The sequence below is a fragment of the Colobus angolensis genome, unplaced genomic scaffold, assembly GCF_000951035.1.
Source record: "Colobus angolensis palliatus isolate OR3802 unplaced genomic scaffold, Cang.pa_1.0 Scaffold324, whole genome shotgun sequence".
Classification (NCBI taxonomy): Eukaryota; Metazoa; Chordata; class Mammalia; order Primates; family Cercopithecidae; genus Colobus; species Colobus angolensis.
In genome coordinates this window covers 318,060-333,269 of record NW_012116533.1, presented here as the reverse complement: position 1 = coordinate 333,269, position 15,210 = coordinate 318,060, and the positions used below count along the sequence as shown (strand labels likewise).

General features: G+C 33.5%; 1 protein-coding gene across 2 annotated transcripts in view; it reads right to left on the bottom strand.

Moving 5' to 3' along the window:
- COL4A5 (collagen, type IV, alpha 5) overlaps positions 1 to 15,210 on the bottom strand; it is a 304,873-nt gene that overhangs the window by 53,647 nt on the left and 236,016 nt on the right. For both annotated transcript variants that reach the window (XM_011951663.1, XM_011951664.1), the window contains exon 37: positions 7,533 to 7,659. In XM_011951663.1, coding sequence (XP_011807053.1) covers positions 7,533 to 7,659 — 127 coding nt within the window. The remainder of the gene's footprint in view (positions 1 to 7,532; positions 7,660 to 15,210) is intronic.

Here is a 15,210-nt window from a genome sequence, read left to right as displayed (position 1 = left end):
ATTTTGGTATTTAAAAGTTTATCATAGCAGGTTTTATAGTTTTCAGTGAATACACCAAGAAAATATTTTCTTAAATTTATCCCTAAACACTTCTGAGGCAAGCCAAGATAGAATAAACCCACTACAGCCTTTTTTTTCTCACTGATTATAATTAAAAACTTGACAGAATACAAAAAGGAACTATTCAAAGACCCTAAAATAAATACTAACAAGCATATTTAGGAGGGAAGTAAAAACTTAAATAATGACCAAAAGGGTAGTGCATTAGTTTTCTCTTGCTATATAACAAATTAATCCAAAGTTAATGACTTAAAACAATACCCATTTATTATCTCACCATTTTTGTAGGTAATATTCTGGACACAGCTGAGCTGGATTCTCTCCTTAGCAATGTTACTATGTCTATGACATCACTAGGTGATAAAAGCCTTGTAGTATAGTTTGAAGTCAGGTAGCGTGATGCTTCCAGCTTTGTTCTTTTTGCTTAGGATTTTCTTGGCTATGCAGGCTCTTTATTGGTTCCATATGAAATTTAAACTAGTTTTCTCTAATTCTGTGAAGAAAGTCGGTGGTAGCTTGATGGGAATAGCATTGAATCTATAAATTACTTTGGGCAGTATGGCCATTTTCACGATATTGATTCTTTCTACCCATGAGCATGGAATGTTTTTCCATTTGTTTGTGTCCTCTCTTATCTCTTTGAGGAGTGGTTTGTAGTTCCTTTTGAAGAGGTCCTTCACATCCCTTGTAAGTTGTATTCCTAGGTATTTTATTTTCTTTGTAGCAATTGTGAATGGGAGTTCACTCATAATTTGGCTCTCTATTATTGGTGTATAGGAATGCTTGTGATTTTTGCACATTGATTTTGTATCCCAAGACTTTGCTGAAGTTGTTTATCAGCTTAAGGAGATTGGTTTTTGACTAAATAACCAGGGGCCAGAAATCTTGGGGTGGAGATCGTAAAATTCTGTCTACTATGTAACTCAATAACAAATGCAAGCACAATGGCAATGTTTTCTAATGAATGACAGCTAAGACAATTTGTTGCCACAGACTTCACTATAAGAAATACCAAATGAAATTTTTTTAAAGGAAATTACCCCAGAAAAACCACACATAAAGCCCATATGCCAAGTCCAAGGGATACATGTAAGACAAAGGGCATTGGAAGTAACCCTGCTATAACAGAACCTAAAACTCCATCACTGCAGAATCAAGTTGATACCAGGAATTGAACTGCCAGGTAGAACAATATTCAGCATTCTTCAAGAAATTTAATAGAATCCAGAATCTTTATACTATACTATCCGCATCATTCAGTATACAATAAAAATTAGCATATTGGAGGAAGCTTGAATATGTGGTGACTATTCAAGAAAAACAAAACTACCAATAGAAATAGACACATGAATATCTGAAAATTTGGACTAAGCTGAAAAGATCTTTAAAACAGCTATAATAAATATGTTAAATAATCTATAGGCAAAAATGTATATAATGAGTAAAAAATAGGGAATTTCTGGAAAAATATGATAACTCTTAAAAGAACCAAATGGAAATTAAAAATTTTGTGGTGATTAACAGACTATTGAACACATAAAAAATCAGTAAATTTGAAGGTAATGAATAAAAACCATCCAAATTAAACCTCAGCGAGAATAAAAATGGAAAATATAGCTAGACCTTCAGTGACCTGTGATACAGTATCAAGTGATCTAATATGCATTCCAAAAGAAGAAGAGAAAATATGACAGAAGAAATACAGTTATGTGTCAACTGGAGTATGTTTAAAACAACTTAAAACAACTGGAGTATGTTTTAAGAAATGAGTTGTTGGGCGATTTTGTCATCGTGTGAACGTATAAAGTATATTTACACAAACTTAGATGGTATGACCTACTATACATCTAGGTTGTATAGTAGAGCCTATTGCTCCCGGGCTACAAACCTATATAGCATGTAACTATACTGCATCCTGTAGGCAATTATAACACAATGGTAAGTATTTGTATATCTAAACCTAGAAATGGTACAGTAAAAATACATTATAAATGTGATACAATGTTACTATGGCTATGACATCACTAGGTGATAGGAAATTTTCAGTTCCATGACAATCATATGGGACCACCACCATATACGTAGTTTGTTGTTGACCAAAATGTTGTTATGTGACACATGACTATATATGAGGAAACGATAGCTGAGATTTTCCAAAGTTATTAAAAAATAACAACCCTACAGATTCAAGAATATCAATAAATAGAGGGCAAAATAAATACAACCATAACTAACCACAACAAAAATAAACTACCGAAAACCAATTACAGAGAGAAAATCTCAAATACATCCAGAGAAAAGCCAGACATAATATAAAGGAGCAAAACATTAAAAATAATTGATGTGTTATTATCAGGAAAAATGGAGACCAAAAGAATAGTGGAAGAAACATTTAAAGTGCTGAAGGCAACAAATATCAAAAATGGGTTTCTATATCCAGTGAAAAATTTATTTAAAATGAAACTAAAACAAACATATTTGCAGATAAATTAAAGGTGAGAGAATTTGTCACCAGTAAAATCATTTTACAATAAATGACAGTAGAAGAACGTCAGGCTTTAGGGAACGATACCAAATAGAAGTCTGCTGCATGGGAGGGTAGAACAGTAGAAATGTAAATATATTGGTAAATATGAAAATTGGGTTTGTTTCTCATATTAAATTCTTTAGAAAAGGCTATTTAAAGCAATAGTAATTGCAATCAATTGTAAAATTTATTACCTATATAATAATCATATAAAATATATGAACACAATCACACAAAAGAACATTATATGTAAATAAAATTATACTGTTGTAAGAATCTTACATCATATGTGAAGTCACATAACATTAATTTAATGCAGAATGTGGTAAATTATGAATGCACACTAAAATCTTTGGAGCAATCATTTAAAAATAGTAGAAAGAGGGAGAGCTTAAAAGCCAGTAGAGGTAAAAGCCAATAGAGGAGATAGAATGGTATACCATAGCATATCTGATGAACCTAAACAGAACAGGAAACCAGGGACAAAGAAGAAGCATAAAACAAACAGCAATGTGGCAGACTAAAATTCAAACATAACAACACACATTAAATATAAATCGACTAAACACTCAGAATAAATGGGAAAGATTGTTGGACTGGAAAAGAAGATATGAATGTATTTTATCCCTAAGAAACATTTTAAATATACAGACACGTAAAAATAAAAATTATATAGAAAAAGTTATACTGTACTAACACTAAGCATCAAGAATCTGATGTATCTATTCTGATATCAGACAAAGAAAAATCCAAAGAAAAGAGTATTATGAATATAAAGAGGGTCTTTACATAATGATAAAAAGGTCAACTCTTCAAGAAAACATAAGTTTCCTAAATTTATATATACCTAAAAAAAAATCTCAAAAGACATACAGCAAAAAATTGACAGAGAGAAAAGGAGAAATAGAAAATTCTACAATCATATTGAAAATTTTAACACCTCTCAGTAATTGATAAAACAATTAGGCAAGAAGTTGGTAAGAATACACAAGATTTTAATAACTCTACCAACGAATTTGACCTAATGGGCATTTATGCAATACACCAATTGCAGAATACAAATTATTTTCAAGGGTACAAGGAAAATTCACCCAGATAAACCCTAAATTTGGCCATATGATAAGTCTCAATAAGTATTAATAGTTAAATCACACAAAATATGTATTCTGGCCACAATAGAATCAAATTAAAAATTAATAACAGAAAGATATCTGGGAAGTCCCCAAATATTTGTAAGTTGAGCAACACAATTCTAAATAATCTATGGAGAAAAACAGAAATCAACAGGAAAATTAGAAAATATCTTCAACTGAATGATTAAAGGAAAAAGGCAAAAGAACAAAATTTGTGGGATTTGGTTTAAGCACTCCTTAGATGGAAATTTAAGTGTTTAAATGCATCTATTAGAAAACACAAAGCTGAAAAATCTATGATTTAAGCTTCCAGGTAAAGAAGCTAGAAAAAGAACAGCAAGATTAAATCCATAGAAGGTAGAAGATAGGAAATAATACAGATATAAGCAGACATCAGTGGAAGAAAAAACAAACAGTAGAGAAAATCACTTACAAAAGTTAATTTTTAACAATTAATAAAGCTTAATGAATGCCTAGGCGGCTTGATCAAAATAAAGAAATAAATTTAAAATTACTTATATCAAAACATTGTTGAAATGCAGACTTCAGTACACATCCTGCAGAAATTAAAGGGACAAAACAAGGATATTATCAACAACTTTCTGCCAATGAATTTGACAATTTAGATGAAATGGTCGATTTCCTTGAAAAACACAATTTATTTAAACTGACATAAAAATAAATCATCCGAATAGTAACATAACAAAAACTTTTAATCTGTAATTTAAAAAGGTTTCTACAAAGAAAACTACAGATCCAGATTCCTTTACTGGTGAATTCTATGAAACATTTAAAGAAAAAATAGAGAAAGAGGGACTACTTCCCAGGTCATGAGGCCAGCAAATCCCTATACTTAAACACTGACAAAGACACTATGAGAAAAGAAAATCATAGGACAATATCTCTCACGGCTGTATGTAATTTTTTTAAAAATAGCAAATCCAGTCCAATAATACTTAAAGATAATGTATACAGTATGACCACCTTGGAGTTTATCCCAAGAATACAGGCTTGTTTTTCCATAAAATATCAATCAGTGTAATTCACCATATCAAGAGCAAAGGAGTAAAAACAATTATCATCTCTGTAGATTCGGAAAAAGAATTTGATAAAACTTACATCCATTCTTTATAAAAATTCTCATTATAGTAGGAATAGAAAGGGATTTCCTTAATTTAATAAAATATATGTACCAAAACCCTGGCACTAACACTACGTTTAATGGAAAAATAGCAATTATTCGTCCTCTGAGTTTAGAAAAAAGATAATGATGTCGACTACAACCACTTCTATTAAACACTGCACTACAGGTCCTAACTGGTGCAATTAAGCATGACAAAGAAATAAAAGGTATAAAGAAATGAAAAAGAAGTAATAAAAATATCTGAGGTGATATTTTATAAAACAAAAAATTATGTAAACTCAGAATTTTAAAAAGTGAAATTGGCAATTTTCTCATATATTATTTCAATATTCCTAAATCAATTATTTCTATGTACTTCCAAGAAACAACTGGAAGATGAACTGGGAAAAACAATACGATTTAAATGTCACCAGAAAGCATCAGATTTCCAGAGATAAATTTAATAAAATACGTTCAAGATTTATAAAACAAAAAGTGCAGCATATTGTTAAATTAAACTCAATACCTACATAAATGGAGAGATAACATGTTCATTTTATTGGAAGGTTGAATACTGTCAAAATATCAATTCTCCTCTACCTTACCTAGAGAGTTATTGCAAACTTAAAAATCCCTACAGATACTTTAAATGGAAATTGATAAACTGATTTCCCCTGCAAAAAAAAATTAGAATAGCCAAGACAAGCTTTAAAAAATTGAAACAAAGTTCTAGCACTTACCATTTTTCAAGGCTTAATATAAATTTACAGTAATTTAGTGTTGTGTTAAAGCAGCAATAGAAAATAAACCATTGGAACATAACACAGAGTATAGATATAGCATTCGGCTTTCTAACAAAAGAGTGACTGTAATTTATTGGATGTGTTTAGGTTCTTAAAAAAAAAATAGCGTAGAGAGCAATTGGATAACTGTGTTGGAAAAAAAATGAACCTTGATCCCTACCTCACAAGGTAAAAATATTTTTATTTGAGATAGATCATAAGCCACATATAAAAGTTTAAACATTAAACATGTTATAAAAATTAGGAGATTATTTCCATAACCTCAAGCGGACAAATATTTATTGAATTGGATAAAAAAATCACCATCCGTGAAAGGAAAGATTGACACAGTGGATTTTATTAAAATTAACAGCTTTTGTTCATTATACAACAGCATTAGGAAAGGCAAATCTGAGACACAGAGAACAGATTTGCAATATATGCATCTGACAAAAGACTCATATCTTGAGTATATAAAGAACTGCTCTGAATCTATTTGAAAAAGGAGAGACAATTCAATAAAAAATGAACAAAAGTACTTGAGAAGAAACTTCAAAAAGATGCTATCCAAACGGCCAATAGTATAATAAAAAGGTGATTAATACTATTATTCATTAGGAATACGTAAATTCAAATCTCAGCAAGATGCTTCTACATACTCATCAAAACAGATAAAATTAAGACCAACACTACCCAGCGATGGTGAGGACATGGGCAATTGGAGAACTGGACATTTCATACATTGCTGTTGAAACTAATTTACAAACCACTTTGGAAAACTGTTTGGCAGTATCTACTAAAGTTCAATGTACACCTACCCTGTGATTCAGTATTTCTACTACTAAGTTTTTGTCTAAGAGAAATCAATATATATGTTTACCAAAAGACATGTAAAAGAATGTTAATAGCATTTTTAAAAATAATAGTCCCAAACTGGAAACAACGCAAAAGGCCATCAACAGGAGAATGTGTAATTGACTGTGGTACATTTTTCAACGTAATATTGCATAGCAATTATAAAGAAAAAACTACTGACACATGCAACAAAATAAATGAATCTTTTACACATAATGATGACTGAAAAAAGCCAGACACAAGGATCACTGTATGATTTCATTTATATGAATTTCAATAACATGCAAAACTAACTGATGGTAACAGAAGTCATAGTAGTAGTTACCTCAGGGTTGGGGGGCGTAGGGGCACGGGTAAACTTCATGGGATGAAGAAACTATTTTATATCTTGATACATATGGTAAATTCAAAGATATATATACCTAGGTAAAAACTCATCTATAGTCTTAAGTGTACTTTACTATATGTACGCTTCACTTCAATAAAAAGGAAAGATTCATTCATCCATGCCACTGTGTAATTCAAAAAACAAACGAAAAATAAATTCAACCCTAAACGAGTAGGTACTATAATAATCTAGTTCAGGCTACATAATTGACTATAGTACTTATCTCTTACTTGAATGACTCAATCCTTGTCATTTGAAGGAACTGTATGATTGTTCTACCAACCGCTACCAGCTGTGTGCCTGGGCATACCTTTCTAAGAGAATCAGCTGCAGGCAGAGGCTTGGAAGTATACATTATCACCTACAAAAATAGCAAGGCTTCTTAAGTGATTTGTGGCTAGCAGTCAAAGATTGAAAAATGCTCCACCAAACAGTCTTTCTGTCCACAGGATGTTGTCCTGCTGAGTCAGTAATATTCATCCTCATTTTATATAGAAACAAATTTGGGCAAAGAAAAGGTAAAGAGATAGTTTGAGATTATGTTGCTAGTCAGTATCCAATTGGGAAATAAAATATAAGTCTGCCAAATAAGAAGCTGCTCTGTGATACTGGTTGGAGTAGATAAGAAAGGAAAGAAGGAAGCATTTAAGAGAAGAAATTTTACCTGGGAATCCAGGAAGGCCTGGTTGTCCTTTTGCTCCAGGGGTTCCTGGTAATCCAGGCAAACCAGGATCTCCCACAGAACCTTTGATACCAGGGTTCCCTGGGTATCCAGGCAGACCAGGCTCACCCTGAAAACATGAATAAAAAGATAATATTGAAGTCTCTACATGGCTTAGATTGTATAAGAACATAACATTATTTACAGAGCTTTTATTCTATGTCAGGCACTCCAGTAAGAACTTGATATAAATTGCTTCATTTAATCATCACAACAATCCTGTGAGTTAGTCTTCATTATCTCCATTTATAAATGAGGAAACTGAATCTTGAGAAGCCAAGTGCCTAAGGTTTTTAACTGGGATTCGAACCAGACTACAATCAGCTATGTAGTCAATCAGACTACATAGTTCACACTATTCGCACAGTATGTAGATGTATTATTCTCATTAATTCTCATTAATCCTTAACAACCCTATTAGAACGATACTGTTATTATCCCCATGTTACAGTGATGGAGATAGTAAGTGGTGAAATCCGAATCTGGAGTCAAACAGTCTGACTTCAGAACCTGTGTTTACCATTCCTACTGTGCCATAATGCAATTCATTGCTTCCAGTACACATGCCAACCAAAAGCTATAGTAGGTTCTACTGAAAAAGGTGATTTTCACTGTAACATAAGGAAGTCTGTCAATTCTTCAGTGGACATCTAAAATCCCATTTCTGGCTGAGTGTTGTGGCTCTAGCACTTTGGGGAGCTAAGGCTGGAGGATTGAGCCCAGGAGTTTAAGACCAGCCTGGGTAACAAAGGGAGACTCTGTCTCTATAAAAAATTAAAAGATCAGCTGGGTGCAGTGGCGCATGCCTGTAGTCCCAGGTACTCAGGAGGCTGAGGTAGGAGGATGGCTTGAGCCTAGGAGGTCAAGGCTATATTGAGCCGTGATCATGCCACTGCAGGCCAGCCTGGATAACAGAGTGAGACCCTGCCTCTTAACAAGAAAAGAAAAATCCCATTTTTTCCATGAAGCATTCCTGGACAAAGAGAGTTTACCCCAAAAGGTTAGGGTAGGTTCTAACTCTGTCATGTTTACAATGGCTTCATATATGCAAGTCTTAACTCCTTAATTACATTGAAAGCTTATTTTGGGTAAGAGATAATTCACATATGTATAACCGTTTTTGCTCAATGAATATTTGCATTATATTTTTTTCCAATAGAGCCTTAGAAGAATTCATACCCACTTTCACAATTAAAACAAGTTTTTCCCAATAACAATGGCAACATATACCTTAACACTAAATCTCTATTGCAGGACTTACTGCTTTGCTCATGAAGATCATGATCTTTACAATAAAGTGCTAGTGTTCAACATCACCTACTGAATGCTTCCTTCCTCACTTAGTACATACACTTGCAGGTGAGTCAGATCTATTTGTGACTCATGTTTCTGCATTATGGTAACAGCTTTTTAAACTAAAGTCTTTTTTTTCTTACATCCTATTTTTTAAAAAATTAGGAATCTTGGGCTGGGAATATATATATTTTTTCTGAACCTTGTAAATTAAATATCTAGTTCATTTTGAGGCACATAATAGGTATACAATTAAATTTTGGATTGAATTGGTCCCATCTTAGATGTTTACATGGGAAACCTTTGAATAAACTATCATGATTCTTTTTGTTATTCATGAACAAATTAAATGTATGTACCAAAATAAAAAACAAGAAAAAAATTCCAATATTCTGCTAGTGGTAAATCTGAAAGGCAGAAGGCAAACTTTGGATTATTTATGATACTAAAGTACATTAAATTCTAAAAGTACAGAAATTCTTCCTTATCCATGGTTTTGCAATCCATGGTTTCGGTTACCTGTGTTGTGAAAATATTGAAAATTCCAGAAATAAATAACTTATAAGTTTTGAATTGCACACCATTTTGAGTAGCATGATAAAATCTCATGTTGTCCAATTCCATCCCTCTTGAAACCTAAACTACTCCTTTGCCCAGCACATCCACGCTATAAACACTACCTGTTTATGAGTCACTTAGTAGCTGTCTGTTACCAGACAGAAAAAAAACACACAGTACATAAAAGGTTAGGTATTATCCACAAGTTCAGGCATCCAATGGAGAGTCTTGGAATGTATCCCCCATGGTAAGGGGGGGCTACTCTAAGCCCAATCTCTAAGTTCAGCCAGCACTTGCCCCCAAATACTGTTTCTGTAATCACTCTTATGGCCCTACTCCTTCAAACCAAGTACCTTTTAAAAATAAAGTAAATATTTTATTAGGGCTTCTGAAAAAAACACTGACATTTGCTAGCTTAAGTTTTATCTAGCCTTTCATTATTCACACACATGCAGGGAAAACAATGAGTTTCAAAAAAGGTAAGCAAGAAGAGATAAAGAAGACAGTGCTCAGAAAATCTACAAACTGGACACAAATCTTGCAAATCACTCTGGGAAAGGAAAATTCAAATCTACTTGCACTTCTAGGTAGAAGCGATTTGAATGACTCAGACACACAGCTGCAAATATCTACATCTGTTCTAATGTCAAGCTTTGATATAATTCTGAAAATGAAATATCTCATACCTAGTAAGTCACATTTACCATTGTGAAACTATCTAATGACTACAGTGTAACACTGAAAGACAAGCCTGAAACTGCTTTCAAGGTCACTGTGTTGTATCACGTAGAAAAGGGAGTCATTTGATATCTTCTTTGTTGTTAAGATTCAAATTGTAATTTAATGGTATTTGGATCATAGCCAATCTCTACTATGTCTTAGTAATAGCATCTTCTCCTCCATTCCATACTATAACCTAAAATTCAGAATAAACTTTACAGAATAGAAGACATCTATTGGTAAGAAAGCTAAACACTTTTGTTCTTACATTCCACTGTAAAACTAAAGAAGCATTGCCACTGGGGGAAAAAAAAAGACAACAAATGGAAAATATTTGAGGAGAAAGAGTAAATATCATATCTTGCTTTATGGCAAGAAGAATATTACAACAGTAGTCCATCACTTGGAAGTCATGGTCCCCATATAATTGTTAATGTTTTTACAACATTATCTGTAATTGGAGATTAAGGACCATGAATAAAACCATAAATAGGTTCTATCTTAGATCCAGAATATTAACAGAGGGAAATTTAAAAGTACATGCAGAGATACTTTTTTTAAAACTTTATTAATCTATATTTATGAGTCTGGATATATGCATATACCCATGATACCATCAGCACAATCAAAGTACTACACATATCCATCACCTCCAAAAATTTCTTCATGTTCTTGTGTGTGTGTGGGGGAGGGGGGGTTGTGGTAAGAGCACTTAACATGAAATCTATCCTCTTAACATATTTTAAGGTGAACAATACTGTACTGTTAACTGTAGGCACCACATTGTATAACAGATCTGTAAAACTTACTCATTGTGCATAACTGAAGCTTTAGATCCATTGAGCAACTATTAACATTTTAATTATCTAGAAAAGGAATTATACAGTAAGACCTTCAAATTTGCATGTTATTTAGTTCTTCCAAGTAGTGAAATGTTAAGCTAACAGTAACAAACTGATAAATAATGGCTCAAGGATGCCTGAGCAGGCCAAAGCCGCCACATGAAATTCAATAGCAGTATGTCTAAGGTAATGATGAACTTAGAGAAAAAGAATATGAACGAAACTTAAAAGATAATGAGCTCTATACTATCCTTTACCACCCAAGGTAGGCATAATAGCAAATTGCTCCAAACATCAGCCCAATGAGCCAACAAGTGGCTCAAAATATTAAAGAAATATTAAAGAAAAAATGATTCATAAATCATGCTATTCCATACTAGCACAGCATATGTAGTTCTAGTAATCACAGCACATACAATTACTTAAAATGTGTCCAAAGTTAATTGTGAGGAAAATAACACCCATTTGTTCATCAAATCTCAAGATTCTAGAACTAAAAAACATCCTAAAATAAAGACAGTAATTTAAAGACAACTAAAAACATTACATGTTATTAGTAGAAACTTTGTAGATTTTCAAAAATGTGCATTGTTTTAAAATAACTTTATTGATATATAATTTATATACCATACAATTCATCCACTTAAAGTGTACAATTCAATGTTTTCAGCATCTTCATAGGATTGTCCAACCATCATCACAATCTAATTTTAGAAAATTTTCCATTTCCCCCTAGAGGAAACTGTACACATTAGCAGTCATTCCTCATTCTCACTCCCTCCAAGCCCTAGCAAAACCTAATCTGCCTTCTCTTTATACAGATTTGCCTATTCTGGACATTTCATATAAATGAAATCATATGATACACAGTTATTTTGTGCCTTGCTTATTTCACTTAGCCTAATGTTTTCAAGGTTCATCCATTTTACACCATGTATCAGTACGCCATTTTTTAAAATTGTCAAATGATATTCCATTGTATGGGATAGCACACTTTGGTTTTTGTTCGCTTGTTTTTTTAAATTTTTCCATAAGTTATTGGGGTACAGGTGATATTTGGTTACATGAGTAAGTTCTTTAGTGGTGATTTGTGAGATTTTGGTGTACCCATCACCCAAGCAGTATACACTGCACCTTATTTGTAGTCTTTTATCCCTTGCCCCTCCTCTCACCCTTCCTCACAAGTCCCCAAAGTCCACTGTATCATTCTTATTCCTTTGCATCCTCATAGCTTAGCACCCACACATCAGGGAGAGCATACAATGTTTGGTTTTCCATTCCTGAATTACTTCATTAGAATGATAGTCTCCAATCTAATCCAGGTTGCTGCAAATGCTGTTAATTTATTCCTTTTGATGGCTGAGTAGTATTCCATTGTATATATATACCACAGTTTATCAATTCTTTGATTGATGGGCATTTGGGTTGGTTCCATGATTTTGCAATTGCGAATTGTGTTACTATAAACATGCGTGTGCAAATATATATGTATATTTTTGTATAATGACTTCTTTTCCTCTGAGTAGATACCCAGTAGTGGGATTGCTGGATCAAATGGTAGTTCTACTTTCAGTTCTTTAAGGAATCTCCACACTATTTTCCAGAGTAGCTGTACTAGTTTACATTCCCACCAGCAGTGTAGAAGCGTTCCCTGATCACCACATCCACACCAAGATCTACTGTTTTTTGATTTTTTGATTATGACTATTCTTGCAGGAGTAAAGTGGTGTTGTATTGTGGTTTTGATTTGCAGTTCCCTGATCATTAGTGATGCTGAGCATTTTTTCATATGTTTGTTGGCCATTTGTATATCTTCTTTTGAGAATTGTCTATTCATGTCCTTAGCCCACTTTTTGATGGGATTGTTTCTTTGTTTTTTTTTTTTTTTTTTTTTCTTATTGATTTGTTTGAGTTAGTTGTAGATTCTGGATATTAGTCCTTTGTCAGATGTGTAGATTGTGAAGATTTTCTCCCAGTCTGTGAGTTGTCTGTTTACTCTGCTGACTGCTCCTTTTGCTGTGCAAAAGCTCGTTAAATTAAGTCCCAATTATTTATCTTGTTTTTATTGCATTTGTTTTTGGGCTCTTGGTCATAAAATCCTTGCCTAAGCCAATGTCTGGAAGGATTTTTCCAATGATATCTTCTAGATTTTTTATAGTTTCAGGTCTTAGATTTAAGTCATTAATCCATCTTGAGTTGATTTTTGTATAAGGTGAGAGATGAGAATCCAGTTTCATTCTCCTACATGTGGCTAGTCAATTAACCCAGCACTATTTGTTGGAAAGGGTGTCATTTCCCCACTTTATGTTTTTGTTTGCTTTATCTAAGATCAGTTGGTTGTAAGTATTTTGGTTCATTTCTGGGTTGTCTATTCTGTTCCATTGGTCTATGTGCCTGCTTTTATACCAGTACCATGCTGTTTTGGTGACTACGGCCTTAACAGTATAGTTTGAACTCAGGTAGTGTGATGCCTCCAGATTTGTTCTTTTTGCTTAGTCTTGTTTTGGCTATGCGAGCACTTTTTTGGTTCCAAATGAAGTTTACAATTGTTTTTGTCTAATTCTGTGAAGAACAATGGTGGTATTTTGATGGGGATTGCGTCCAATTTATATACTGCTTTTGGCGGTATGGTCATTTTCACAATACTGATTCTACCCATCCATGAGCATTGGATGTGTTTCCATTTGTTTGTGTCATCTATGATTTCTTTCAGCGGTGTTTTGTAGTTTTCCTTGTAGAGAGGTCTTTCGCCTCCTTGGTTAGGTCTATTCCTAAGTATTTTATTTTATTTTATTTTTTGCAGCTATTGTAAAAGGGGTTGAGTTCTTGATTTGATTCTCTGCTTGGTCACTGTTGGTGTAAAGAAGAGCTACTGATTTGTGTATATTAATCTTGTATCCGGAAACTTTGTTGAATTCTTTTATCAGTTCTAGCAACTTTCTGGAGGAGTATTTAGGGTTTTTGAGGTAAACGATCATATTGCCAGCAAAGAGTGACAGTTTGACTTCCTCTTTACCGATTTGGATGTCCTTTTTTTCTTTCTCTTGTCTGATTGTTCTGGCTAGGACTTCCTATGTTGAAGAGGACTGGTGAGAGTGGGAATCCTTGTCTTGTTCCAGTTCTCAGATGGAATGCTTTCAACTTTTCCCCATTCGCTATTACGCTGGCTGTGGGTTTGTCATAGACAGCTTTTATTACATTGAGGTATGTGCCTTGTATGCCAATTTTGCTGAGAGTTTTAATCGTAAAGTGATGCTGAATTTTGTTGAATGTTTGTTCTGCATCTATAGAGATGATCATGTGACTTTTGTTTTTAATTCTGTTTATGTGGTATATCACATCTGTTGACTTACGTATGTTAAACCATCACTGCATCCTTGGTATGAAAACCACTTGATCACGGTGGATTATCTTTTTGATATGTTGTTGGATTCAGTTAACTTGTATTTTGTCAAGGATTTTAGCATCGATGTTAATCAAGGATATCGCTCTGCAGTTTTCTTTTTTGGTTTCGGTATTAGGCTGATGCTGGCCTCCTAAAATGAATTAGGGAGGGCTCCTTCTTTCTGTATCTTGTGGAATAGTGTCAAAAGTACTGGTACCAATTCTTCTTTGAATGTCTGGTAGAATTCTGTTGTGAATTCATCTAGTCCTAGACTTTTTTTTTGTTGTTAACTTTTTAATTACCTTTTCAATCTTGCGGCTTGTTATTGGTCTGTTCAGGGTGTCTCATTCTTCCTGATTTAAGATGGGAGGGTTTTATTTTTCCAGGAATTCAGTCATCTCTCCTAGGTTTTGTAGTTTATGTGCATAAAGGTGTTCATAGTAGCCTTGAATAATATTTCAGTGGTGTCAGTTGTAATATCTCCTGTGTCATTTCTTCCTGAGGTTCTTTGGATTTTCTCTCTTCTTTTCTTGGTTAATCTTGCTAATGGTCTATCAATTTTATTTATCTTTTCAAAGAACCAGCTATTTGTTTCATTTATCTTTTGTAATTTTTTTTTTGTGTCAATTTCATTTAGTTCTGCTCTGATCTTGGTGATTTCCTTTCTTCTGCTGGGTTTGGGTTTGATTTGTTCTTGTTTCTCTAGTTCCTTGAAGTGTGACCTTAGAATGTCAGTTTGGCCGGGCGCGGTGGCTCAAGCCTGTAATCCCAGCACTTTGGGAGGCCGAGACGGGCGGATCACGAGGTCAGGAGATCGAGACCA